Source organism: Molothrus ater, chromosome 23 (genome assembly GCF_012460135.2).
Source record: "Molothrus ater isolate BHLD 08-10-18 breed brown headed cowbird chromosome 23, BPBGC_Mater_1.1, whole genome shotgun sequence".
Taxonomy (NCBI): domain Eukaryota; kingdom Metazoa; phylum Chordata; class Aves; order Passeriformes; family Icteridae; genus Molothrus; species Molothrus ater.
Window position 1 is genome coordinate 4,219,782 of NC_050500.2, and position 14,285 is coordinate 4,234,066.

General features: G+C 53.8%; 1 protein-coding gene across 2 annotated transcripts; it reads right to left on the reverse strand.

Annotated features, from left to right (window-relative positions):
- Nucleotides 1-1,075: 1,075 nt before the first annotated feature.
- TMEM51 (transmembrane protein 51) lies at nt 1,076-12,892 on the reverse strand. 2 transcript variants are annotated; one of them, XM_036396435.2, is made up of 3 exons: nt 12,532-12,892; nt 3,714-4,131; nt 1,076-2,213 (listed from the first exon to the last, which is right to left on the reverse strand). In XM_036396435.2, the coding sequence occupies exons 2-3, from the start codon at nt 4,049-4,051 to the stop codon at nt 1,802-1,804; spliced, it is 750 nt and encodes a 249-aa protein (XP_036252328.1). In that variant the 5' UTR covers nt 4,052-4,131; nt 12,532-12,892; the 3' UTR covers nt 1,076-1,801. The 2 variants fall into 2 exon arrangements, with proteins under 2 accessions (XP_036252328.1, XP_054373146.1); XM_054517171.1 differs by lacking the exon at nt 12,532-12,892 and having other exon boundaries at nt 3,714-7,425.
- Between the last annotated feature and the right edge of the window lie 1,393 nt (nt 12,893-14,285).

The window sequence follows — 14,285 nt, forward strand, 5'->3', positions numbered from 1 at the left end:
ACAGCTCCATGCTGGAGATGGGGATGCCCATGGAGCAGCATCTGCTGATGGATCACAAACTTGGGAAGGGCCAAGCATGCACGAGTACACAACACACACACACACAGAGTGTACAACACATACACACAATGTACAAAACACACACAAAATGTACAAAACACATACACACAATGTGCAAAACACACACACACAACGTGCAAAACACACATACAACATAAAAAACACACACATAATGTACAAAATACACACACAATGTACAAAACACACACACACACAATGCACACAACACACACATTCAACATAAACACACACATTACACACACACACATTTACAACACACACCCAATGCACACAACACACACATTCAACATAAAACACACATACACACACACAATGTACAAACACACACACTCAATGTACACAATACACACAATGTACAAAATGCACTCACAACTTAAAAAAGACAGAGTGTACACAACACACACACAACATTTACCACACACAGTGCACCACACACAATGTACACAACACACATAATGTGCACAACACACAGACACTCAACGTAAAATACACACATGATGTACAAAAAACACACATAACATTTACAACACACACACTCAATGTACACAACACACAATGTACACAACACACACACAAAAAACACACACTGTACACAATACACACACAATGTAAAAAACACACACAAAGTGTACACAACACACACAATGTACAAAACACACTCACAATGTACAAAACACACTCACAATGTACAAAACACACACACATTTACAATACACACACAATGTGCAAAACACACACACACACAATGTACACAACACACACACATAAAAAACACACACACTGTACACAATACACACACAATGTACAAAACACACTCACACATTTACAATACACACACAATGTGCAAAACACACACACAATGTACACAACACACACACATAAAAAACACACGCACACACTGTACACAATACACACAATGTAAAAAAAACACACACAATGTACACAACACACACATAATGTACAAAACACACTCACAATGTACAAAACACACAGCAAACACAACATACAAAACATTTATTCAGACCAGCCTGCCTGCACAGGATGCTCAGCAGTGGTTTCACCCCTGGCTCTGGCACTCCCAAGCCCCCAGAGTCACCCACTTGCCTCGAATGGAGCACAAAACGCAGCAGGGAAAGCAGCAAGGCAGGAGATCCATCCTCTCCCTGAGGAGCAGGAGGCCCCTTTCAGCTGCTTCCCACCAGCCAGCAGAGACCTTGGCAGGAGTCAGGGCTGGCTCAGGGCCACCAGCCCAGCCCAGCTGGGAGCCAGGGAGAGCCCTGGTGCTTCTCTGGCAATGTGCTTCCCCTTCCTCAGAAAGAAAAGACAGCCGAAAAAAGAAACATTTCACTTTTCCACTTGGAAAATCCTTCTGCAACATCACTTTGCTGGCTTGGAAAAGTCTTGCTGGAAGGGAGGGGGGAGAGGATGCACTGGGTGGTCTCATTTCAAACACCACAAGTGACACTTTTGGCATGTCCAGCCTTCATTTACTTCACAGCAGCAGAACTTGTGGTGTTCAGGTTTCTTTCCCCACAGTCTTTTGTAAAACCCAGTCCCAGGGAAAATGAGTCCCATCCTTGTGCCACGGCACGTCCTCCACGTGGCAGCTTCCAGGGAGCCCTGGCTGCTTCTGCCCCCCCACACCAACCCCCTCTTGGCACGGTGGGTTTTAGAAAACCCTCAACCAAGCAGCATCACAGATTCCTCCATTTTTTTTTTTTTAAGGCATTTGCTGGCCCACTGGCATTTTCTCCTGGATCTCCTCATACTTGGGCGGAGGCGTGAGGGGCTCTATGGTGATAGGGACGCTGCTGTTGCCCTGTGCCAGGTTTAGCCTGATGTCCTTCAGGTGCAGCTTCTCTGACTTGATCCTGCGCACCTTGAGGGGCTTGAGGCGCTTGCTGAGGCGGGAGCTGTGCCGGCTGGGCGGCCTCTCGGGGCCGGGCTCCGCGCCCGCCGCCCCCGGCGCCGCTCCGCCCTCCTCCAGCCCCGCCAGGGACTCGTAGGAGGGCAGGGACACGCTGAGCCTGTTGCTCCTGTCCGAGTCTCTGGGCTCCGAGTAGCCCGTGTTCATCACCTCCTCATAGCTGGGCACGTAATATTGGGAAGAGACGTCTTCATCCTCTTCTTGGCTGGAGGGGAAAGAGTTAAGTCTGGGTAGCACAGCTTCGTTTGGGAAGGGGATGGGGAGGGAAGAATAAAACCACCCCACCCCACCAGAAATAGTTTTTGCCCTTCTCCATTATATTCCAGTTTCCTTTTGCTTGACAGAATAAATAGTGACCCCACCTAAGTTCAGACAGATTTTATTTTCTTGTGACTTATGGCCATATTTGATCATCACTTTCTCTGCCCACAGACCCTTTTCTATTGCCCAGAAGTGATTTCTTCTCTCAAGAGAACATCAGTTTCTCTCCTCCACTCACAAAAATCAGTCAAAATACATTAGAAAAGGACATCACCCCTCTGTCTTTGTCATTCTGATGTCTTATGGGTTGGGTACCTTGGGTTTTTCTGCAAAGAGATTCAGCTCTATGCCACCTGCACACAATACTTGCCATTTCTCTGGCATTCTGAACTTAACTTTCCAATCAAACATGGAAAATCACTTCTCTCCGAGGATCTGCAGACCCTGACCAGAGCCAGCAGAGCCACTGTCCCCTCCTGTCCCCTTGCACCCCACACTGTCTCAGTGCTCCCCTGCCTGCTGTGGCAGCAGCCTTTGCTCTGCCCCACAAAACTCCCTGGGCAAACAGCTGAGCCCTGCAGACTTTCACCGGGTCTAAACTCCAAGGCCAGTCTCCAAGGCTCTTCGGCACCTTGGCTGCACCCAGCCAGGCAGAGCCAGCCCCTCCCCTGCGTTAGGAGTTACATCTGGGTAGCACAGCTTCATTTGGGAAGGGGACAGAGAGGGAAGAATAAAACCACCCCACCCCATCAGAAATGGGGGTGAAATTTTTGCCCTTCTCCATTAAATGCCATCTGGCTGCTCTCCTGCTCTCTGTGTCACCCAGGACCTGCTCAGATTCCCTCAGCTCAGTCCTGTGTGCCAGCCCAGCCAGGAGTGGCACCTCTCCCAGCGCTGCCCTGGCCTCAGCTCTGCCTAGACCCCACCTCACACACCAGTGGGGCTCCCTTCCACTCACAGCTGCATAAATGCAGCTGGAGCCATTCCTTCCCCATCTCCAGGACACACCAAAACCTTTAGCTATGGTATTTGCTTCCTCATTTCAGCACACGCTGCCTTCCTCCGATGTCGCTATAGGACACGAAAGAACACGAGCACACATCGCTGTTCTTAAGGTGAAGAAAGAAGGGAAGTTTATTTTCTGACTCCAACATTTATAGTTTTCTAAGAGTGACAGTGGATTGGAGGGTGACAGTGCCACCTCTCCAATGACACTGGACAAACCAACAGTCCGTCAAATTTCTCTTCTTCTATAAAAGAGTGCAAAACAATGAGCCATTTACAGAAAGCGTGTGAGAAAGTTTGCTACAAGAACGTCAACATCAGAAGGCTTAGAAAATCTTAAAAAATCAGAGTGACACTCCAGATCCTCCTGAGTAACAACATCCCTTGGCTTCATTCCCACCCCAATCCCGCTCCCTTTGCCCCCAGAACCCCTCCTCACCTGTCCTCCTGCTGCGAGGGCTCTGCAGACGCCTGGCGCTGCACGTGAGCGATGGAGAGCTCCTGGCTCTGCCTCTTCTTGTCGCGGACGTTGAGGCAGAGGGAGAGCAGGAGCAGCAGCAGCCCGGCCCCCACCAGCACGTAGGCCACCGAGAAGGTTTTGCTCTTGAGGATGCCGCCGGAGCCGCGGTCGGGTTTGCTGCTGTTGCTGCCGGGTTTGTCGGGGGGGCCGAAGCCGGGCACCAGGTTCCACACGGCCATGATGATGCCCAGCACCAGCATGCCCAGCCCGATGGCCGTCAGGGCGTAGTGGGAGCCGTTGGCCCGGGACTGGGCCATGGCTGCGGGGGGCTGTGCCCACGGCACTGTCACCGCATGGCTCGGGGCACGGGGGCTGCAGCCCTGCTGGCATGAGAGCTCTGGGGACACAGGGGAAAACACCAGGCTGTGACTCCATCACCAACGAACCTCATAGCAGAACTAACTGTTATAATTGCACTTTTCAACTGATCCGCCTTCAGGATTATCCTCACAGGAGCCACAATCCTACTCACCGCCTCATACACCCTATACATGCTCATAACAACACAACAAGGCGCCCTCCCACCCCGCATTACCTCGGTCCAAAACTCCTCCACACGAGAGTGGTGAGTGCATGGCACACAGCAGAGGCTCTGCAGCCACCACGGCGTCAGTTTAACCAACTGACACTGGAATCTCAAGCTGATCCTCTCTAGTACCATCCCAATCATTGAGAAGCTATGAGCCAGCATGTCACAGACGTCTTTTATGAAAAATCCTTTCCTTAGGATTTTTCCTCCTGAGAAGCTGAGAGGCCTCAGGAATAAAATGTAAGCAATGGTTATCTGCTGCTGTGGAATGCAACAGGTGCATCTGGGATTGGGCTCATGTGGTTGTTTCTAATCAATGGCCAATCACAGCCCAGCTGGCTCGGACTCTCTGTCCGAGACACAAGCCTTTGCTATCATTCTTTCTTTTTCTATTCTTAGCCAGCCTTCTGATGAAATCTTTTCTTCTATTCTTTTAGCAGAGTTTTAATATAATATATATCATAAAATAATAAACCAAGCCTTCTGAAACATGGAGTCAGATCCTTGTCTCTTCCCTCTTCCTTGGACCCCTGTGAACACGGTCACACCACCATTAGCTAAAGAAAGAGGCCTCTCCCCCTACTTAATGGTTTGCCTCAACTAAACCCCAGCCCCTGATTTTTTATCGTGCTTACTTCATGATTCACCTTCTCCTTAATCATCCCACCTAAACTCCTGTCATTGGTATCGATAAACCCCCATCTAACAAACCACCCCGCCCCAAGCACCACTCCCTGGACCTGACCCTCTCACAAATCTCAGTCATCTCTCCTCAAGCTGAGGAGTTCATGTCAGGATAGAGCAGGGTAGATCCTTCCTGGATCCTTCCTCATCCCCATCCTTCACTACTTTCTCAGCTGTAATATCCAGCAACCTTTGAAAGCAATCCAATCACTGATGTTTGCTAAGGGCTTAGGTTGCCTGTCCTTAGGAGTGTGATAACTGACAGCTTCACAGCACCAAAAGAAGGCCATCAAAATCGATTTCAAGAGCTGTTGTCAATACAAACCAACCTGGAAGTGCTCAGAAACCCACCTCTAGCTGAACAGCTTCTCCTCTCCCCCTGTTTGGGAGGGAGCAGGGCTCCTCACAGCAATGGCTGCCTGCCCTGAAATGCCTTCCTGCCCAGAGAACAGAAACCAAAACTGCCTCCCTCCCAGCCAGCTCGACCCTGTGGCTTCCCCTGGCTGCTGCTGGCAAGGGCTGCCGGGATGGAGAGCCCTTGGTAGGGCCCAGGCTCACTCCAGGCTGGCTCTCACCCTCCCTGGAGCAGCACACTGTGGTGCTGAGTGCCCCAGCTGCATCCCTCAGGGATGTCGAGCAGAACACTCCCACCCAGCCAGGCCACGGGTGGGAACTCTTCCTCTGACTGTTTTCCAAGTCACCAGGACCAAATGCGCTCGAGTTCCAAAAATAAACACACAGAGCCATTTCCTGCCCACTTGCCTCCCTGGCCTCTGGTCCAGTGACCCATGGGTGGGCAGCTTGCATCCTCACAGCAGAACTGCCCCATCTGCAGCCCAGTGAGCCGTGCAGGTTTATGGATGTGCCATGTCTGGGATCTCTCCTTCCCTCCCTGGCTTCTTTATGCCAGGTTGGGCTGGAGGTGTCTGTGGTCAGTGCTGTCAGTGGTGATATATCCACACACCCCCTCACACCCTTCAGCTCAACCCTCCCGAGCTCCAAAGTTTCATGTTTGCTTGTTTAGCTTGAGTGCACGCCCAGTTTGCAGGGTCAAGGGCCAGAATAAAACAGCACTTCCAGAGAACAGAGCGGCTGCAGCAGGAAAGGACACGCACGCCAGCCTGGAGAGGAGGAATCTGCAGAGCAACTTCCCTGCCCACTGCCTGTGCCCCAGCACGGCTGGGGAGACTCCCAGAGGGGTGTCCCAGCCCCTCTGCACACAGCCCTGGCCCCACATGGCTCTGGGCAGGCCAAAGTCTTGTCCCCCATGGTTTTCTGGGGTTCTGGGACACCCAGGAGCTGCAGATCCGAGCCCAGTGGGAGCTGCCACAGGCAGGCAGGGACAAGCCCGTCATTCCCTGCCATGCCAGCTCCAGCACAGGCTGCTGCTCTGTGTGCTCCTGGGGGAAGGAATCCACTGAGCCCAGCTTTAATTCCATCTAGTGAGCAGCTGTTGAGGATGTGGAAAGCACCCAAAATGTCCTCACCTGCATCCCAAGAGCCACCCTCCCACCCAAGCGCTTCCAAGCCTGCCACTGGTGGTACCAGCACTGCCCTCTGCCCTCCCACACAAAGGTTTTGCTCCCTGCTTGAGCCTTGTGGAGCTTTTCCCTCACCTGATGATCCAGCTGAGCTCCCATCCTTGCCACAAACACATCAGCCAGCCAAGACTTCACTTGAGAACAGCTGTGATGGCCTCGGGGCAGGAAATTCGCACTGCACCCACGGTGGGCACAGAACACACACACGGCTGGGCACATCCACCCATGGTATCTAAAGCTCTGTGCCTGCTCACCGCCTCTGTGCCTCCCCTCAGGCACCTCAGTCCTGGAAGTGGGCAGGAATTCAGCTCCTACGTCACCCCTGTGCCTGGAAGTTTTTTACAGATCCATTGCAGTGCTACCCATCAGCCCAGCAATCAGATTAAAGCAGGAGACTTGCTATTCCAGTCTATTTCTCCATTGAATTAGCTGCTCTCCTGGCTTCCCAGAGCTGTTCCTATCGCTGCTCCAACAGTGCCCTGACGTCAGTATCCCGGGAAGGGAGCTGCTGCTGGCTCTGCCTCAGCTCCAGCACTGTCTGGAACCTCATCCCAGCACCACAGAACGGTTTGGGTTGGAGGAACCTTAAAGCTCATCTCATCCCACCTCCTGCCCTGGGCAGGGACAGCTTCCACTATCCCAGGTTGCTCCAAGCTCCATCCAACCTGGCCTTGATACTCCTAGGGATGGGGCAGCCACAGCTTCTGTGGGCAACCTGTGCCAGGGCCTCACCACCCTCACAGAGAAGAATTTCTTCCTAAATATCTGGTTCAAATTATCCCTCTTTGACTTTAGAATCATCTCCCCTTGTCCTTTCACAGCAGGCCCTATAAAAAGTTTGTCCCCACATCAGGTGGGCAAGCAATGCCTGAGTTTTTCAGCCCCTAGATCCCCCTTCCCTTTTCCCTGCAAACCAGACCCCCTCCATCCCGTTCCCTGCCTGCCGTGCCCTGCCCTGGCAATGATTTACACCAGGATCTCCAAACCATTAAACTCCTCCAGCACAAGCCCGGGGGCACCCACACCTCCTCTGGGCTTCCCGCACCTCTGCCCTACTCCTGCAGCTGCGGAGCCCTTCCGGGATGCTCTTGCGACATCTCCACGTGTTAACTGGGCCCGAGAAGGTTCGCGATAAGCCCGTTCTCAGCACCACATGCCCCGAAGGCTCTGGCACGGGCAGCCAGGTGGAGCAGCAGCAGCAGGAACAGTTTCCCTGGATGGGACACAGACCCCCCGACAGGGTCAGCCCGGATCGCGTTGCACACGCCGGTGCCCCGGGAGGAGCTGTGGCCCTGCTGTGACTCACGAGGAAGCCCGGCACCCCTGCTGCCCTCCCAGCGCCCACGCTCCTCTGCCCTCCACAACCTTTGGATTTTTCCCTGCCGTGACATCACCTTCCCACTCACGCTCCAGCAGCAGCGCCTCTGTCACAGGATCACGGGAGGTGAGGCTGCAGTCCAGGGAACCTGTCCAGGGAACAGGTCGAACCCCCATGCAGTCACCAGACATGGGATGAGCTCCAGGGCTGCCTCACTCCCCACAGTGACACAGCCCCTCAGAGCTGCCTCCAAAAACCAGGGTGTGACTCCATCACCAGTCACACAACTCATGTTCTGAAAATTCTGGGGGAAAATAAACCCGTTCTCCAACCATCCAAAGATTCCAGTCTCCTCTCTGTCAGATTACAAGGCTCTCCCTTCATCTTCATGCTTCCACCCAGAGAACCTGCTCATTAACCTCCTTCCCTGCTAATTGCTGGCCAGGCACATCCTCAGGAGCTTGTTCCTGCAATGGCCACAGCCTCGGGGCTCAGCCCACCAGGGACACAAAGCAACAGGTCAGGACTTGGGAGGTATTTTCATAGAGTCCCAGAATGTTTGGGTTTGGAAGGGATCTTAAAAACCATCTACTTCCAGCTCCCTGCCATGGTTTCTCTTATTTTGTCCCTCTTTGCTCCCCTGTTAGCCCTGCCCCAGGAACAGGGATGTTTGTGGCCAGCTGCAGCCCAGGGGATGCAGGGAATAGCCAGAGAAATCCAGCTGAGTCACTAAAAGAAGCACTGCTGCTGATTTAGACAATTTCTGATCTTTTGCACAAATCCCAGCCCATTTTAGAGCATCTCACCAGGGAACAGGAATCTGCAGGGACAGCCCCACACAGACTATCAGGGCTTCTCCACATTTTGCTTACACTTCCTGCCTAGAGCACAAAAGAACACATCCACATCTCCATTGCCCACAGCATTCCCTACAGACATTTAAGAGTTATTTTACCCTCTCTCTTAAATTTAATTTTTAACAACCCCTCCTCAGCTGTACCTTGTAGGGAACAGTGATGTTTTCCTCAAACCTTGCCCAAGGCTCTCCCACTCCAGAGGGAGCCCAGGGCCTCCAGCTCTGCCACTTCCTGCAAAACAAGGGCAAAGCCCATTCCCAGGCTCACATTGCTGCAATCCACCCAGCTGGCCGTGGCCTCCACAGCAGAGCAACAGTGACCCACAAAACAGCCCATTTCCACAAGGCTGTGCCTGACCATTCCCAAGCCATGTGCACCTGCCTCTGCCGTGTCCCTGGCAATCGTGGGCACAGCTGCCAAGGGTTTCTGAAGCGGCACAGATCACACAGGGCACGGTGGCCACACTGCAGAGCTGCCATCCTGACTGTGCAGCAGCCGCCACCTTGGCCTTTGCCACTGAGATACGAGACACTGCCTCCCAGGCTGCTTCTGCCCATAATTCCATTATATCCATGCAGGCAGTGCCTGCTCCAGGGGCAGTGGACGGGGACAGGGAGTCCTTTCACGCTTGTGTTTGAGGACATTGCCATTTGTTCCTGGGGACAATGCTGCCGTGGCCACCCGGGCCACGCTGGCACCGCTCTGGGCAGGTCGGCGAGCCCTGGCTGTGTCCTGGTTGCTGTGCAAACACTGTCCTGGGGCTTTTCCTGCTCCAGCCTCGTTAGTGGGACCAACTGCCACACCAATGCTGCCAGGCCCAGCTCTGTTAAACCAGGCAGGGGGCTTGGGGTGATGCCTAAGGTTTTTAGCTTTTAATATTTTTCATAGATTTCATATAAAATATATTTAATGTTTTTCATGTATTTAATATTTTTCACGTATTTCCAGCCAGCCAGCCAGGTGGATTTATAGCTTTGCAGATTGTTGTAGGCTGTAAGTCCCAGTACTTTTCCTATCTTTCCTCTCTACATTTAGGAACAATAAGCTACACTTTCCCAAAATACTGTTTAGTCTTATTCCAAGAAGAGAATCGACTACAAGGATGTCCTGTTTTCCAAACAGAATCTGGACCAGACAAAACAAAAGTGGAGCAAAAAAAGCCTCTGGACTGCTTTCAGTGTGGCAGGACCCTGGAATTATGACCTAATCAACTAACCTTTTAATTGGAGAGTATATAATAAGTATACTAATCAACTAAACCTATAAAATTGTAGAATTACTACACCATGTGTGATTTTTGCCATATTGTGTACCTGAAAGCCTTTCAAGTAAAGGTTTGCTTTTGCATCCACTCTAAAACTGTTGTGGAAGATCTGTTCTATTTTCCAGGCAACAGGGCTGCCCACCTCTCTCAGGGAGCTGAATTCCTTGTGCACCTAGGCCTGGGAAAATCCCAGCACTCATTCCTGCTTTCCTTTGGACACCACTTTGCACCTCAGAGTTTGGAATTTTTTTTTTTTTTTAATTCTAATCTGCTGTTTCAGCTGAGATAAAGCCATTCCTCCACAGGCTCCCCCTGGTTTTTGTTCTGGGAGCTCTCCCCAGATAACACCCAGACAAACACACCCTCCTCCAGAGCCTTCCAGCATGGGGAGACATTATCCACCTGCCCTTCGGATGTCCTCCGAAGGGGAAGCCAGCATTCCTGCTTCCTCCCAGCCCCTCTGGAGTGCTTTAAGCACCTCTGGAGCCCCTGGGTGATTATCTCCCCTTCCTGCAAGCCACTAACCTGGCACTTCTCACTGGCTGCCATCGGCCTCGCCAGCACCGCCTTCCTCATCCTCTGCCTGGATTTCCAGCAATGTGTTTTCCCCCAACACAGCATCACCTCTTCCCATGCTTTTCCAACCAAAGAAAACCCACTGTGGACAGCCAGGGAGTCCCCAGGGCAGGAAGGGAGTGAGCAGTGATGCTGGAGGGCACAGAGCCAGCCTGGGGCACGGAGCAGCCGTGTTCCGCAAGGTGGGCACAGGTATTTTGATATGGAGAGAGGTTTACTGGGGATTACATCGCTCCAAGCCCCTTCACTGCTCACACAAGATATTTAACTGCTTCTACAGAGCCCTGACATCAGTTTCTGCCTGTGAAACACACTGGGAATGAGAAAAGCTGGAGCAGCACAGGGAGGCAGACACATAGCTGGGCTGCTGGAGGCATCTCTCCTCCCGGGCTCCAGGCAGGAGGGCAGGCAGACAGCCCTGCCCAGCCCTGGCCCTCTGGCATCTCCTGCAGCACCGCCACGGCGCCAGGCACTGGCACTCAGCTCTCTCCAGGGCACCGGTGGCCAAACATTCCTCCTTCCCCAGCCACTTCCCTTCCCAAGGGTTTTCCAAGCCGTGTAATTACACAGCTAAAATCAAAGGTGTTTCTCGTCCTTCCGAGTCACCTGAGTCCAGGGCTGGGCTCACCAGCCCCACACCCACATGTTCTTCACTGATACCTGGGAGGTTTTCCCTTTCTGGCTCTCATGCCAGGACATCCAGGGCTGTGGACAGTTGGATTTGTTGTAGAGGGATGTGTTGTGCCAGCATCCCATCTGGCAGTGGCCTAGGTCTGCTCCAGAGAGGCTTTAAGGAGCAGGAAAGCCAGGACCACACCTCCAGGTGCAGCTTCAGCTCACCAGGCTCCATCCACCACACAGAGCCAAGAGTAACCCATCTCACACGGGACAAGCTCATGGAGCTGCTGGGTTCTGCTCACACATCCACACTTCCCAACAAAACCAGCTATGCTGTGCTCAGTGATGCACATCCCCACCAAAAATCCAAAATCCAACACCACCATCAGCAGACAACCACTCTGGGACATGCTCGGGAGACACTTGCAGGTTTGCCGAGCCCCTCAAAGCTCCAGGCCGTTCCTCCATGGGCGGCAATGGCACCACAGGAAGGGCCGAGCCCCAGTGACCGGCGCTGGGCTCACGGACCGCGCGGCCCCCACCGGGCCTGAGGGAACGTCCTTCCCGTTGGCTTTGTTTGCTCTCCCGACAGCCTGGCTCGCACACCGCTCCCGCACCTTCCCGGGGACGGGCACGGCCACCGCGGGCTCGGGATCCGTGTGCCGCTCCTGCGGGCACCGGCAGCGGCCCGGGTTCGGCTGGGGACATTCCCTGGCGCCCTCCCTGCTGCTGATCCTCCCTAAAGTGCAGCTGAAGGGTCCCCAAACCACAGCCACTCTTCCTCCACTCTCAGCACGGCCAGCCCGGTGCCTGCCAGGGCTGACGAGGCGCCCCAAGCCCAAGTGTCCCCAAGGGTGACCCCAAGGCCCCGCCGCTCCCCACACGCCGCCGCCGCTCCCCACACGCCGCCGCTCTCACTCCCTCACGCGTGTCCCCGCTCCGAGGGTGTTTGCTGCTGCTCTGAGGGGTGTTTGCTCCTGAGGGGAGTTTGCTCCTGCTTTGGGGGGTGTTTGCTCCCGCTTTGAGGGGTGTTTGCTCCTGAGGGGTGTTTGCTCCCGCTTTGAGGGGCGTTTGTTCCCGCTTTGAGGGGCGTTTGTTCCCGCTTTGGGGGGCGTTTGCTCCCGCTTTGAGGGGTGCTCCCCCCGCTCTGCAGGTGTTTTCCCGAGCTTTGGAAGTGATTCCAGCTCAGCCCGAGCCGGACTCGGCTCCGACTCCCCTCCGGTCCCGTTCGCGATCCCGTTCCCGTTGGGACTGAGCCCAGCCCGCCCCGCTCCCGCTTCCCAGAGCTCCGAAGGGTCCCAGAACAGAGGGTCCCGTCCCCCCCACCCCGGTTCCCTCGACCCCACGTACCTCCGGCAGCGGCTGCGGTGGGTCCGGCGGGGCCGCTCCGCCCTCCCCGGCCCGGCCTCCGGGGCGGCGCTTCCCGGGACCGGCTCCGCCGCTCCCGCCCCGGGCACTGGGCTCCGTTCCGGGAAACAGCGGAGGGGCGGAACTGAGACTTCCAAAAGCAGCAGGGAGACTCCCACAAACCGCCAGGGAGACCCCCAGAACCAGGTGTGGGCCATACTTGGGATGCCGATTGCGTCACCCCCTCAGAGCTCTTGCAGCCCCTGCTTGATGCATCTCAGCCCCGCATCGCTGCTTTCAACCCAAACCGGAAATGGTTTGGGTTGGAAAGGACCTTAAAGCCCATCCCTACCATGTCCAGGGACACCTTCCACCATCCCAGGTTGTTCCACACCTCATCCAACCTGGCCTTGGACACTTTCGGGGATGGGGCAGCCACAGCTTCTCTGGGCAACCTGAGCTAGGGCCTCACCATCCTCCCATGGAAAAATCTATTCCTAACACCTAATGGAAAGTTTTAGTTTTTATTCTACAGTTTAAAACCCATCTTGTAATGGACCTGCTTTGTAAAACTCTTGTAACAATGAGCGGAGCCTTTACTCAATCAGTTCCAAGCTTTGTGTGCAGAAGCCCAATTTTGATAAACTCCAATCACTCAGGCTCATCACTGCATTCAACAGAGCAGAGCCAAGCTTGCACTCACAGGGAGCCTGGAAAGCTCTTTTTATCAGTCCGCTGCCCTCTATAAACATTCCCAGTTAACCATTTGTGCGCTGGGAAGAGCAGTTCCGGGCACAGCCCTCACCATGGCTGCTGGCCACACGCCTTGGCCTCACAGCCAGACGTTCCCATGGTTTCCAGACTGAGCCATGGGGAGCAGAGCTGGGCTCTGGCAAACTTCAGTGCAACTAACGCCGTGTCCAGTGTCACCTCTCCTTGGCTGCCATCCCAGCAGCAATGAGGATGTGTTTTTCCAGGCTCTTCTCACACCCAGCTGTAATAATAAACACCACCAAGGACTCAAATCCTGTTAGAGATGATACTCATGGTGGGTTTTTTCCTGATCCAAGCAAAAAAAACTGCATCACTATGCTGCTGGACCAGCCACTGCAGTTTTTCCTGTCCCTTAAGCCCTGTGAGACCTTGTGGAGGCAAAAGCCATCGTGAACCTAATGAAACTTGTCACATCACCTGGCGTGACTCAGCTCCACAGCCCTGCCTTGGGGCCACTGGTGTTCAGGATGCTTGGGAAAGCCCCGCTGCTTCCCTGCATCTCTCCCTACCAGCACAATCCCACATGGAGCTGATGGTATTTTCCACTGACTCACCTGCCCGTGATACCTCCCCGCTCTAATCAAAGGGCAATTCCAAGAGCTGTGCTATAAAAAGAAATAATTATTAAACATAACTGCATTTTTTTTTCCCCTTGGATGGATTGTTTTGCATTTTTCCGCTTGGCCCCCAGCTCAGGCAAATTCGCCCCACTTCAGGTGGATTTCCCCCTCTCCTTCTCCACCTTCCTGTGTCAAACACAAACCCGACACCCAAGCAGCTCTGGCAGTCAGGAGACATAACAGGGAATTATTTTCTCTGTAGGAAAGGGGGGGAGCATGGACTTCCCACAGTGACTGTCACCAATCCAGCGCAGGGAGAGCTCCGTGCCCGAGCCAGGTCACCCCCCTGCAGAGGCCCTGGGGACCGTGAGCACAGAGGGGACATTCATAACCTGGCTCCTCACTCCACAAAGCTGAATATTG